The 12,698-nt window shown below is 52.6% G+C and overlaps 6 protein-coding genes across 6 annotated transcripts; 2 read left to right on the top strand and 4 right to left on the bottom strand.

The window, feature by feature from the left end:
* Window positions 1-706: 706 nt before the first annotated feature.
* On the bottom strand, window positions 707-2,261 carry GGI43DRAFT_166168 (uncharacterized protein). Its single transcript, XM_083199622.1, has one exon. The coding sequence runs from the start codon at window positions 1,831-1,833 to the stop codon at window positions 970-972; it is 864 nt and encodes a 287-aa protein (XP_083065323.1). The 5' UTR covers window positions 1,834-2,261; the 3' UTR covers window positions 707-969.
* GGI43DRAFT_165983 (uncharacterized protein) lies at window positions 2,000-2,866 on the bottom strand. The gene has a single exon (XM_083199621.1). It carries the CDS (start codon window positions 2,604-2,606, stop codon window positions 2,166-2,168), a length of 441 nt encoding a protein of 146 aa, XP_083065322.1. The 5' UTR covers window positions 2,607-2,866; the 3' UTR covers window positions 2,000-2,165.
* Window positions 2,723-4,762, top strand: GGI43DRAFT_165956 (MeaB bZIP transcription factor). The gene is made up of 4 exons (XM_083199618.1): window positions 2,723-3,018; window positions 3,476-3,692; window positions 3,754-4,221; window positions 4,294-4,762. The coding sequence occupies exons 1-4, from the start codon at window positions 2,839-2,841 to the stop codon at window positions 4,566-4,568; spliced, it is 1,140 nt and encodes a 379-aa protein (XP_083065321.1). The 5' UTR covers window positions 2,723-2,838; the 3' UTR covers window positions 4,569-4,762.
* Window positions 4,763-5,954: 1,192 nt separating this feature from the next.
* GGI43DRAFT_165967 (concanavalin A-like lectin/glucanase domain-containing protein) lies at window positions 5,955-8,100 on the bottom strand. The gene has a single exon (XM_083199620.1). The coding sequence runs from the start codon at window positions 7,638-7,640 to the stop codon at window positions 6,396-6,398; it is 1,245 nt and encodes a 414-aa protein (XP_083065320.1). The 5' UTR covers window positions 7,641-8,100; the 3' UTR covers window positions 5,955-6,395.
* Window positions 8,101-8,249: 149 nt separating this feature from the next.
* Window positions 8,250-9,834, top strand: GGI43DRAFT_394374 (WW domain-containing protein). The gene has a single exon (XM_083204759.1). It carries the CDS (start codon window positions 8,561-8,563, stop codon window positions 9,404-9,406), a length of 846 nt encoding a protein of 281 aa, XP_083065319.1. The 5' UTR covers window positions 8,250-8,560; the 3' UTR covers window positions 9,407-9,834.
* Window positions 9,574-12,537, bottom strand: GGI43DRAFT_165965 (rRNA processing/ribosome biogenesis-domain-containing protein). Its single transcript, XM_083199619.1, has 2 exons — window positions 11,909-12,537; window positions 9,574-11,851 (listed from the first exon to the last, which is right to left on the bottom strand). The coding sequence occupies exons 1-2, from the start codon at window positions 12,251-12,253 to the stop codon at window positions 9,902-9,904; spliced, it is 2,295 nt and encodes a 764-aa protein (XP_083065318.1). The 5' UTR covers window positions 12,254-12,537; the 3' UTR covers window positions 9,574-9,901.
* Window positions 12,538-12,698: the final 161 nt, after the last annotated feature.

Raw genomic sequence — 12,698 nt, 5'->3', positions numbered from 1 at the left:
ATATCGTCGCCCCATGCATTACTGGTTGTTGGAGAAGAGAAAGAGAAGGCCATATGTGGCTTGAATTGAACAGGTGCTCTGAGCTGGCATTTGGCTGGCTGAGCGAGCAAGCGAGAGTCTAAGTCAGATCTGCAGCAGGGCAACCCTCCGGCAAAGCCGACCAATGGGATGCGATCCTCTCCGTTGGGAGGTGGACATTTTGGCTGATCAATGCTACCTGCTGGTATCCCGCAGATGCATCGGCCAGGCGAGACACAACACGCGAATGATTGTTCGCCAAGGGCGCAGTGAGACAGGTTAAGCTTAAACCAAAGCACCCCAAGTCTGTCGTCAATCGCTTCGGTGCACAAAACGACGGAGGGGAGTCCGGGATGTCCAGGGCGCCGGTGCTAGGTAGCTGAGCGTAGATGATGTCGGCTGCATCAACTCCAGGCCTCTCAGGGTCGTGCAAAGACACCTGAACGGGCAAAGAGCGCCTCGAGATTTGCAGCTAGGGAGTTCGGCCAGGACACTGCATCCTTTGGGGGCTGCAATTTGGCACTAAATACGAGGCGGTTCCTACTGTAGGGTTAGCAGGCAGGCCAGCGCCTGGCAGGCAGCAGGTTGCAGAACGGTAGCCGCTGCAAGCCCGTCTGTACGTACGTGCATTCATTCTATCCGAAGCATGAAGTAGGCAATTCGAGTAGGGCAATACTATCGATTTGTCGTTGCCTTGGAGTAATATGTATTTGTGCCTGTCATGCCTGCATGTCGGACCATCGCTTGCCCCGCAAAGCCGCCTTTGGGGTACCGTAACCAAGCGGCATTAGGTGGGATGGTGGATGGCTCTTGGCAATGCCCACCGGTTGTCGGTGTCCTCAAACGCAGTTGCTGATCAGTGTGCTGTATTTCATGCTAAAACGAAAAATTTTCTGCATCTCTTCTTCTCTCGCCCTTGTATGCAGCCATGTCAATATTCGCTCATCCGTGCTAGCGAATTGTGATGCTGTCGTGAGCGTGCACTACGCAGCCAGCGGCTGGCCTTACCCCTGGCAGCACAGGGAATAATAGCGACCATGGCTGGCTAATTAACGGCTTAGCATGTACGGCTCCAGCGCCTAAGGTAGGTACGCTAATACTAAGGTGACAGCTAATGCGCAGATGCGGATATTCCAGGCGGGTAAAAAGTCTGGCCGGCATCAGAAACGTCCCCAGCCAGCCTCTCCGCCAGCGGCCTGCGGCACGGCCATTGAGACGAGCCAGAGGCAGCGCGGCGCGGGTCCACAAGGAGGAGCTGGCTTGGACTTGGCTTCTCAGGTGCGGCGATGAAAATTTCAATCCCAAGCCGTGCCTCCAGTTTGTTGCAGCCCGGTGGAGTGAGGGTGGTGGGGGAAGGACAGTGACAGTCCAACCAGGCGCTGGCGACGCAGCAATAAGCAGATGATGGCCATTCCACTCTGTGCTCGTCTCCAGGGCCCCTAGCCCAGAGACAGTCCTAGCAGTCTGGGCCGGGCGACCACCTGACCGTCGGCTGGAGAGACTGGATTGAGGCGAAAGCCAACCGGCGCTGCGTCCTCGCATCCACAGCACACCCACTCGCATGGACACATGGTTGGCCGATACTAGCACATGCGAGGGCGCAGCCTCTTTTGGGGATACGGGGCAGAGGAGACGACCAAGACGACGGCCAGACAGCCAGATGCCGAGCGCTCGTCGCTGGAATCCAGCGCCAGGATGCAGCCAGCAGACGGACAGGCGCCTCTGCTTCCGGGCTGGCCTCGGGTGCTGTACTGTACATTGTAGCCTACAGACTGTATGTACAGTACTCGGTGTGCATGCCAGGTCGCATCGCATCGCCTCTGCCTCGCCCGGCCATGCCAGTCTTCCGCGACGGCTCTTCGTTCCTTTGAGATGCCGGTGGGCACAGCCGGGGCTCGTCTGCGCTGCTCTCGTGGTGGCACGGAGGATGGACAAGAGGGTACCCCGTGCATGCAGCTGGACGGCTCACGTCTCACAGGTACCCGTGCCGGCGCTCTGCCAGCTTTGCCTTCGCATCCTTTCCTTTGCCATCTCTGGCCCAGCGCCAACGCCGAGCTCGCTCGTCGCTCCACCTGGCAATCGGCCGATCCAAGCCAGCCAGTCACCAGCCAGCCGAGTCCCCAAGTTTCCAAGTTCCAAGTCCAAGCCTAAGCTGCACCCCGTCGATGAGCCAGGCCCAGCCTCAGCGCACCCATCAACCAGTTAGTGGCTAGTCGTGAGTCGCAGGCGCCAGAGCGACCGCGGACTCTCTCCATAAATGGCCATAAAGACGGGGGGCCAGCACCAGCGCAGACGTTGCCGCCGTAAAAGCTGCTGGCTCCCCTCTTCTCAATTCCCATTACATAAAAGAAGTCCCGGCGCCGTTTCCCACCAGATTTTCGAGCTTCTGTATCTTCGACGACCCTCTCAGAAGCCTGCAAATTATCTTTCTGGAAGTGCGGGCTACCGTACCTTATCTTTCGCTGATATATTTTTCTTACGTTTCCGCCCGCCAGGCGCATTCCCGGCCTCCCATAGGCGCCACAGACGCGCTGCCGAACGCCTATCTCTCTGGTCGTCTTCTTGCGCCCAAGACCCTGCAATTGCATTCGCCCGCCGCCTAATCTTGCTGATAACAGCGTCCTCTTGAGCGCCCACTGGCGAACCAGAGACCACCGTCGTCGTCCGGCCGGCCATCCCTCTGATAGCTTGCCGCCGCTTGTTGAATCCAGGCGACGTCCCACCCCTGAGACAACGTCACAGGACGCTGTTTTGTTTTCTTAGAATCACTGGGGCGCTTGCCGCAGCGCGGCTGTCGTCTCCAAGGGCCAACTGAAAGGCATGGCCGACAAGATGTCCATCGACACCAAGCCGCCGAACCCTGACCGGGACGAGAGCGAAGAGTCGACTGGTTCCACCCCGGAGAGAGAGCAGAACCCGTCCATGACTGCCTCCGGCAGCACCATCCTCAACGTCTCCCAAGACGGCCAGCAGCCCAAGAGAAAGGGTGGCCGCAAGCCTGTAAGTGCCTTTACTTTCCTTGTCTATATTCTACTTTTCACGCCGTCCCAAATATTCCCTATCAACAGGGTATGCGACGAGCACATACATGCCTGCTCTGCATACCTTCATGCACCTCCCTACCTACTACTGCCAAGTAGTAATAGTAGTACCGCTACTACCACTGCCCCTCATCCTACCCTTCCTCCAAACCAACAGCTGCAAAGCCAGATTCGCTTCCACTGGTTGGGTGTAATGCTGTTTGGCAGGATACCAATACCGTCTCACAAGTGTATGCCTACAATGGCTTGCACACATCTTGTGGTTTGCCGCAAGACAGCCGCACGGGTGGCCGCGGCTTTCAATTACCCTTTGCGGTAACTCGCTTTAACCCCATGCCTGTTTCTTGTACAACATCACGCAACGTCACGGCATAGCCATCATTGCGCTCATTGCTAACGCATGCTTGACTATACAGATCTATGCTACTTCTGAAGAGCGCAAACAGCGCAACAGACAAGCTCAAGCTGCCTTCAGAGAGCGTCGCACTGAGTATATTAAACAACTCGAGGAAACCATCCGCGTCCATGAGTCCAACTTACACAATCTGCAGGCGGCCCATCGCACTGCCGCTGAAGAATGTCTGATGCTGCGATACAAGAATTCGCTTCTCGAGCGTATCCTCCTTGAAAAAGGTAGGCTCCCTACTGTTACCTATCTCTGTTACCAACCAACTAACACTCTTCCTTTTGCAAGGCATCGATGTTCAAGCCGAACTTCAAGCCAAAACCGGCAGTCCCAACTTGGCGCCCACTCATATGCCGCAGAATCTGGTCCAGCCGCCTCCTCTTCAACGTACCATGATGCATCGACACCATGCGCGCAAGTCTACCTCCAGTATTGCTCCCAAGACCGAACCTGGCACAGCTCTCCCACCGCCCCTGCAGCCTCATAAGACCGCGCCATCGCCCAAGAATCGACCAACACCCTCTTCTCATGCCAATTCTCCCAATACGACGAGCTCAGCGTTCTCTCCCGCAGCCTCAGATACCCTGTCCATGAGAGGTTCGATTTCTGGACTGTCTCGTCAGCAGATGACACCCATCTCCATCGCCACCCCTGCATCGAGGCAGCCACTGGCACAGGCCGGATCGAGAGCGGCGATGGGCTCCGGTGCATCATTCTACCCGACACCTTCATTCCAAAATCACATTGAGCAGCTTGGTAAGAGACGCAAAGATTTCATCAAGACTACGAATTGCTTGTGCGTGTGTTTACTAATGCGACGCTTTACAGAACAAGAATACGAAGCCGACATGGTTGAAGATTCAGAGATTGAGACACCAAGCGGTCCCGGCCCATATCCTGGCGGTTTCAACGGCGAGCAGCAAACGATGCTTCTCTCTCCAGCTTCTACTGGGCCAGGGCATCATGTGACGACGGGCTCACAGTACCCCTCAATGTCTCAACTTCTGGATCAAAACGCAGACTGGGGAGATCCATTTGGTCTCAGTGCTAGCATGGCTTTCCCGGCTCAGCCTTTTCCATTCGACCAGGCACACATGAGGTGATTTGCAGCTATGTGACATCCGTCGGATGACCCTAACGATCCGGGTATCGCCTATGAAGCGGCGGTGCGACGGGAATCGTTTAATCCCACCCAGGGCTAAATCTTGACACTTCCTCAGAGTCGAAATACTTTCCATTCTACTTGGAGCGCGATTCTTTGAAGTACATTAGCGTGAGATGGTCCTCTCATCTCAAGATGAAGCTCGTTGCGGGAACTGGTCGCATTCCAAAGCGGATGGCCAAGAATGGGCATGGACCCCCCCTGGGCAAGATTAGTATGATGTGCGCTTCCAAGCGCTCCGGGTCTATTAGAACACGAGACGCGTGGTGGCTCTCCTTACACCTGGTCGATCCAGGGTAAAAGTAGTACCCGGTCCCGCGTCAGACGGAATGTGGAGGACCGAATCGAGATGTCTCGTGGAGTTGTTCGAACTCTGCTTGGTTAACAGCCGCCTGGTTGTTCTTAATGCCTGCTATCATGGGTGCCATTGGGACCAGAAATCTATACCAGTATTATCAAAGGACTACGGGCATACCTCACGTATTCCACGAATCACCGGGCGTTGATTTTAGTTTAAAAAATTATATGATTTAACTCTAGCTCATGATGTACGAAGCATCACTTTGGTGGCATGGCCCATGTCTAAGGGCTTCTTTTCTTAGCCCAGTCCGAGGACGACGACGTGGTGGATATACCCATTGTACCATTGGATTGATGCTACTAAAGATTTTAATACACAGAGATGAAAAATAAGGCATGAAAAAAAGCGAAAAGTGTTTTGGAACAGAAAAGTTGTCTTTTTTATGGCTATCACGGGTGTTACTTTTTGGCGGCTACCTACGAAAAGAGAGAAGGAGGGGGGATAACGGCGGAAAAGGCACAGGAAATTCCGTTTCAACAAGGAGAACACTGGGACCGATAGCATGATTAAACGAATATAATGCATGTAAGCTTACATTTTGGATCTCCTCGGACATTTTCCCTTTGGCCTATATAGATGGGTATGCGTCATAATGGTTTTTCTTGCTTATATTTCAATATAAATTTCCACAATTGTACATACGACTTTAAGCCAGCCTTCCTTTTGAGGCAGTTCCGAGGGGGTTAGTCTAGTTGCTACTGTATATCAAAAGCCGACGAAAGAGATGGATCTCCGTCGGAGAATAATGAGAGAGAACGAGTGCCGAATGCTCGGACGGAGAATAGCCAGATCTGAGATGAATGCTACTACCTCCGTTACCGATGCAATTCTGCTTGCAGAATACGTGTTCTTGTGCGGAGTATGCCTTAAATATGATTACGTAGTAGTCTTTGTAGATGCGTGGTTTGCATATATCAGATTGAGTAAGTGTGACTCAACGAAGGACTGTAGGAGGGGTAACTACAGATTCTAGTGTGACCTCGAGTTGAGATGATTGAGATCTTGTTCGATTTCTATTCTTAGTAAGTAAGTAGTCTAATAGAAGCTACCAAGGGATATCAAAATAAGTAAGTAAGTGCGAAAATCCAAATAGGCTTTCAAATCGTTAACATGAGTCATGAAGCATCGTATGCGTTTTTGGCCACCCTTCTCCAGCTACGTAAAGCACGTCATGCCGCTCCAACAATTGGCATAAGGAAAAAAGAAAGGGAAAGGGAAAGAAGCGAAAGGGAGGGGGCGAAAAAAAATCCCGCCAGAATCACTGCCCAACGAGCAGTATCCGTGTTTCTCATAACGATCCACCATCTTCCCCCGGGTCGGCTACAGATATGGATTTCCAATAGACAGTCATCGTCCCATATTAATCCCCTCCGTCTTCTCCGAAACCAAGGCTCTCTCTAGCCTTCGCTAAACGACCAACAACCAGAAAACACTTCCGAGACACAAGGCCCATGCCCAAACCAGGCTGCTCCCAACGTCAGCTCCGGCCATCCGCGTGGCTGTGCTATTCCACAGCATGGTAGCAACTCCCGCCTCGGTCACCTCATCGATGCTGCATACCACCTTGCATCTCCCAGCGGCATCTGTGCTGCGTCGGAGTAGTTCCCCTCGGGGGCCGACATCTCGGCTCCATAGCAACTGACTGGGATCTCGCTTCTTTGAGGATGAGGATGAGGATGAGGAGGTGTTGTATATCATTTCTATCCACTGGACTTGGAGATTTGCCGAATCATATAGCGACATGTTGCCACTCCAGCTACCACCATCGCTCCAGGTGTTGAAGTTGATGCCCGAAGCACCTGTCGGCACTTGAAAGCTGATGTTGGCGACTTGCTGGCCGTCGACATACCAGACGCTGCTCTGGGCGGTCCAGTCGAGACGATGAACAGCCCATTGGCTCCAGATCATGTTATTTGGCAACGTGACGTTCTTGGTGGCGTCGGGATTGATCTTGTCGTCACTAGTGAAAGAGGGCTGGTTCGTATACTGGATCTTCTCCCGCGGTCCGCGAGTCAGGACCTCCATGTCGGCCTCCTGCACCGCAGACGTCGAATTGGGGTCTCGATAAGTGAAAAAGGCCGTGACGGCACCCGGCCCGCCAATGGTTCGGGCGAGCATGCGGAGAGACACAAACTGGTAGTCTGACGTCTTCGTCTGGAAGGCCGCCGCGGACTGGAACTTGGGCAGCCGCTGGGTCCGCAGCGTCATGTACGTTTCTGACGAGGCATCGCTGTCATTGTTCTTCTGAATGTAGATGTTGCCGGGCGAGTAAACCATCAAGACGGATGCCGCGCCGGATAGGCCTTTGCCTTTGCCTTCGCTGTTGCTCCATCCCTGGGGCTGCCACACGCTGGTCCATTCCTCGCTGGAAAAGTACTCGCTCGTCGGCTTGGCGATGGTGGCGAGGGTCTCGTTGGTGATGAGTGCTGGGACGCCGGCGTCTTTAGTCAGATTCCGGAAGTCGAAGAACATGTGATTGGAGAAGTAGCCCGGCTGCGTGCCATTGGTGAGGAAGCAGTCACAGAGGGAGTCATCACCGTTTGGCAGAGGTTGGGGACTACTGCTCTGGCTGGCTGCGGCAAGGCATGGGATAAAGATGGGCAATATTACGAGTGTTAGTGACGGAAGGGGAGAGTGTGAGGACCAATGCATGGTGTTGAGCTTTTTGGGATAGTTCAACTACTGGGAATGAGCAAAAGAGAAGGTAATAATAGAGACGATGCTGTTCAATGGATAAGTATAGTAGGTATAGCTTCCAGAGCTCTTCTTAGAAATATGTGAAACGAGGCATCAAGACATTCATCAGCTGTACAACACCAGCGCGACACGGGAACGATGAGGGAAAATGGAAACAAGAAGAAAAAAAAGGAGCACGAAGGATCTATTGGCCATGCCTATTGTGTATTGTACCTGGGCCTGTAGCTGTATGCAGTAATGTGGGCTCTTCAACTTTCGGAATCCCGATGAACTGATCGCTGTTGGGTTGTCACATTTTGACGGCTTAAAGCGAGGCAGGGCTCGTATTTCTGGTTATTGCTGTGGTGAAGTGGAGCGAATAGGAATCGAACTCCGTCGAGATCTGCGCTATTGCAACGGCATAATGGCAGCTTGTTTCTAGGGCCGGCGGCGCTATTATAGCTCTATGGTCAGACATCTGTTCTAGCGCAGCGCTCAGCTGTCAATTGCGCGGATTATTCATTTTCCCGAGCCTCGCCCAGACCCATCTGCCCACCTGCTGCCTTGCTCCTTGCATATCCTCAGACCTACATACATCACTTGAACTATCCACAGTAGCGGCGTTCAAAGCGAACAACACAAGAGCTTGAGGAAGAAGCGCGACAACTCTCCTTCCCACGTGCTTTTTGGTGTTCCTGTAACGCGAAAGGAAAAGGGCGGAACAAACAATAAACGACCTGTAGCAATTGAACCACCTCTGTTGTCCCCGCCTGCTAAGCTTTAGGTGCATAAGTATCATGTTGATCATGGCAATTTCAGGATACTCACGGTTGCAGATGACCTTAGATACAACAAGAATAAGTTAAAGCAAAAGGCGACTTAGCCATCCATCCAACATGTCGTCGCCAAGTGCCGCTTCTACTCCCGTAGAGGAGCAGAAGGTCGAGTCGCCATCAGCAGTACTCGACTCTGCCCTTGAAACCGCAAAGGATGAGCGTGTTGACGACGACAGCGCTGCAGTCGAAGCTGGAGAAGTCACTAGCGAAGCTGAATCTGAAGCAGCAGAGAACGGGGCCAAATCACCAGGAGAGGCATCCTCTCCTGGTGCTGCTAAAGAAGAAGCGCCGCCGCTGCCGAACGAAGCTATTCCTGATGGTCCGCCGCTGCCGAATGAACCAGTGCCACAGAAGCCAGAAGATGACGGATGGGATTGCCAGTGGGATCAGAATAGCCAATCGTGGTTCTTCTACAACCGGTTCACAGGCAAGACTCAGTGGGAAAACCCTCGAGTGCCGGACGCAAGCGCTACGACCACCTCACAAGGGGTAGAGCCGCAACCGCCTTCTGATGAGAAGCCTGTTGCTGGCGGCTACAACCCTGCCATTCACGGCGACTATGATCCAAACGCATGGTATGCCAAGAATGACCAAGAGGATGAGAGTGCGTCTGCCGGCTTCTCTGGCGATCCCGCCGCCATCTACGATGCTACAGTCACCTTTAATCGCTTCACTGGCGCCTTCCAGTCCGGCGATGCTGGTCCTGAGCGGCACTCCGACGAAGCCAAGGCTAAGCGTCAAATGAACGCATATTTCGACGTGGATGCCGCGGCGAACGCCCACGGTGGCCGCAGCTTGAAGGCCGAACGCTCGAATAAGAAACCGACCAAGAACGAGCTAAAGGCCTTCAAGGAGAAGCGTCGTGCCAGAAAGGAAGAGAAACGACGAGCTTGGCTCCGCGATTGAAAGCGATCTTCTCTGGATTCTCTTTTTTCTGATACAGAACTTCAGGATTTCTACTTGCTTGGTCTGGCTCTCTTGCATGGCATTGGTCTCTTTAAACCCCAATCGAATTACTTTTGGGTACTACTATTTTTTCTAATTTGGCAGATTTCTCGGCTTGAATTTTCTCAAAACATACGGCGGCGTTGGAAAAAGAAGAGGAGGATGCGGATGGCCTATTATTATTTTTTGGTTGTAATCATGTTTCTTGTATGATTACCCAGTGGTGTTTACGTCCGGCTTTACAACTTATTGCTTTATACCTAACTTTACTCCTTAGATTCTTTAATTTTTTCTTGAAAAAACTACATTAGTTTTTTCAATAGGCTTGGGGCAATGGATTAGATTACTTCGTACATTACATATCCAAATATACCCTATTACAAGGCTCGTGCCGTGCGTTCCTCTAGCCCCTTTTTATCCTCTTCTTTTGTGACATATCCTCCATTTTACATGGTTTTACTCATCTTCCTCTTCATCCTCTTCATCATCCTCCAATTCCATATTCAAATGCACACTTGCGTCATCGTCACTATCTGAACCTTCGTCATCCTCCTTTTTCTGTGGTATAGCAGCAGGGAGAACAGCAGGCTCTGATTTTTCGAGCTCCTGTCTCTTGGGATTAAGGGGAACATCAGGGCCCTCGTGTTTTCTCTTGGATGGAGAAGCTGCCCTCTCGGTATTGTTGGAAGCCCGGGGTTCAAAGGGGTTAGGTGCGGAAACAGGAGCCGCGGCGGTGGTGCTCTGGATTGGTAATTCAGCGTTAATATTAGCTGTGGATGAAGTCGCTTCATTCTCCGGAGATTTATTCTCGTCATCCTGATCTTGCATTTCTTCATCTTGTTCTTCTTCCGCATCCTCCTCTTCTTCATCAATCTGCTGCAGCTCTGCAACTTCGCTTAGCGAGGCAAACATTTCGCTTCCGCTGCCCGAAATGCTACTAGTGCGCAGGTTGCTTCGGAGAATTTCCAGGCCTTGGTCGCGCGGGAACTGCTGCGTTAACTGAGGCAAGACACTGGGATACATCTTGCTGTGCCGGTCTCGGTAAGGGTTGAGGACGCTGGCGAGCATGGCATCGCGGTTGCAGGTGAGCATGGCCGTCTTGTCGAGGTGGCCGCGGGTGGTGGGCTTGAGATGAGATTGCGGCAGCAGGGACAGGATGGCAGTGAGGAACTCCTTGGCTGCGTTTCTGTGATCGGATTCCAGGGTGACTGGCTCGATGGCCGCTGCAGCTGCTTGGGGCTGGAGGAAGAGATCCGTATTGACCGCGACGGTGCCGCTCTTTGCACCTTTCCCGGTAGTATTGGAGGCAGCGGGTTTGTCAGCAGGTTTCAAGAACCCGGCGTCTTGCTGGAGGTCTCGGCAGCATGCTACGAAAAGGAGATCCAGCATATCCACGGCGGGTTTGGACAATGTTGGTCCAGCAAGTTGCAGTATGGTGTTCAAAGTTGTGTATCCTGCTATCCGAACTGAAGGGATGTTAATGCCAGACTTGAAGACACGAATGAGGTGATCCAAGATTTCAGGGACCAGGGGCAGCATGTGTCTTTCAAGTCTCTGGAAGAGAGCAACAATGAGTTTCATTGCCGCCATGTGAATGTCGGGCATCAAGCTCCATAGCTCCTCCTTTTCTTCTCTGCCGATAGAGGCATTGGTTTCGACAGCCTGCTCCCAGGTCTGGGATTTCGACAATCGGGCAATCAGACAGACTCTGGAGATGGTGTCCACAAGACCGCTGATGGGAATAGCAACCGCGGCCTTGGTGGGATAACTCAGCAAATCACCCAAAAACTCAAAGAGGCCAATTAATCGGTCAGCGCCGGCAGCGAGGCCGGACCAGCGAGGCAGATGATCCGCAGAGCTACCTTCGCCGTGTGGCTCTCCATCAACATCAACCTTGGATCGCGTACGGCCGCTAGTTGCCTCCCATGATTCGTCAACAGCTCGGAGGACCTGGTCGGCGGTGGTGTGAAACTCCTGGAGAATGCCATCAACAAGCTTCACCCATTCATCGCTGCCACCTGACTTGGCTGCAACGTAGTGAAGGGAAGCTACGAGGCGTCTGGCAGCCCGTTTCAGAGACTCAGAGACACTGATTTCATCCGAGCAAGTTGGCGCAAGGTAGGGTCCGACAGCGTTGCGGACTTGCGTGCTGAAAGGGCGGAAGGTAGGCGGGTAGAGGGGAATCAGAGTCGAGAATGATTCGCAGATAGTTTCAATCAGGTTCATAGGGACGAGTACAGATTGTGATTCGCCCTTTTGCTTAAGTAGCTGCACGCAAGCCGTTGCAAAGGCCGGGAGTGTAGGCGTGGCAACCTCTCGAACAAGAGTTTGATAAGGATGAACGAGCATGTAGATTTTTGTGAGGGTCACAATAGCCAGCTCCTTGGAAGCCGGAGGATCTCCTTTCTAGAAGGCTCGTTAGCTTTATATAACACATCTATATATGATGGATGAGGTGCATACCTGAACGATTGAGAGCAGGCCAGATACCCAGGCAGCAGAGCCTCGGAGAGTCTCCCATCCACCAACGTCGACAGCCGCCTTGACTAAGCCAATCGCAACGAACCTGCCCTCACGGCTTCGGCCATTCAAGAGCGTCGTGATGCTCGTCTTGAGCTTGTGAACAAGCATCGAGGTCTGGGATCCATCGCCCTTGGCTTTAGGGTCTTGAGGGGCGGATAAAGCATCGCGACATCGAAGGACATGGCGAATGAGAGAAGGGAGCGAGTGAGGCAGCTGCGCCGGCTGGATGGATGTGAGTTTCCGGGTAAGGACCCGGAGGTCTGTGGTGGAAGCGGATGAAGACATTTTATATGGAAATATGCCGTTGATTTATGAACGGCGAAGAGGCGAGATGGAGGTATCAAGGTCGTCGTTGCAGAATTCTCACGAGATGGTCTGCTTGTAGCCGATATAATCAACCTACAATAGAATGGAGATGGCGAAAGCAATTCGCCTCTCGCTCAATATATCGTTTGTAGAATCAAGATAAAATAAATTGTATATCTTCAAAAGTGTATCCAGAAAATTATCGCCAATTGGCCCTCAGATGCATCACCTTATAGCAGCTTCACATCCAACATGCAGCTCTCATCTGCTTGCCAACGAGGAACTTTTTTTTTTTTCCCTTGCCCATACAGGCAAGGTTCAGGTACCTTGTTGGTCGCCGTGGGGTTCGGTGCTGCGCCGCTGATTGGCCCACTGTGGATTCGCTCACGTCCAGTGCAGCGATTGGGATTATTAGTGCACGTCG

The sequence above is a fragment of the Trichoderma evansii genome (genome assembly GCF_050947405.1).
Source record: "Trichoderma evansii strain SZMC 28006 chromosome Unknown GGI43scaffold_2, whole genome shotgun sequence".
Classification (NCBI taxonomy): Eukaryota; Fungi; Ascomycota; class Sordariomycetes; order Hypocreales; family Hypocreaceae; genus Trichoderma; species Trichoderma evansii.
The sequence above is the reverse complement of the archived record's forward strand: the minus strand, read 5'-3'. Positions and strand labels throughout refer to the sequence as shown.

Coding starts and splice junctions, on each gene's coding strand:
- GGI43DRAFT_165983 (XM_083199621.1), bottom strand. CDS start 2,606: ATGCAATTGCAGGGTCTTGGGCGCAAGAAGACGACCAGAGAGATAGGC.
- GGI43DRAFT_166168 (XM_083199622.1), bottom strand. CDS start 1,833: ATGCGATGCGACCTGGCATGCACACCGAGTACTGTACATACAGTCTGT.
- GGI43DRAFT_165956 (XM_083199618.1), top strand. CDS start 2,839: ATGGCCGACAAGATGTCCATCGACACCAAGCCGCCGAACCCTGACCGG. Junction 3,019..3,475: donor GAAAGGGTGGCCGCAAGCCT/GTAAGTGCCTTT, acceptor TTGACTATACAG/ATCTATGCTACTTCTGAAGA. Junction 4,222..4,293: donor AAATCACATTGAGCAGCTTG/GTAAGAGACGCA, acceptor GACGCTTTACAG/AACAAGAATACGAAGCCGAC.
- GGI43DRAFT_394374 (XM_083204759.1), top strand. CDS start 8,561: ATGTCGTCGCCAAGTGCCGCTTCTACTCCCGTAGAGGAGCAGAAGGTC.
- GGI43DRAFT_165967 (XM_083199620.1), bottom strand. CDS start 7,640: ATGCATTGGTCCTCACACTCTCCCCTTCCGTCACTAACACTCGTAATA.
- GGI43DRAFT_165965 (XM_083199619.1), bottom strand. CDS start 12,253: ATGTCTTCATCCGCTTCCACCACAGACCTCCGGGTCCTTACCCGGAAA. Junction 11,852..11,908: donor GCCTGCTCTCAATCGTTCAG/GTATGCACCTCA, acceptor CGAGCCTTCTAG/AAAGGAGATCCTCCGGCTTC.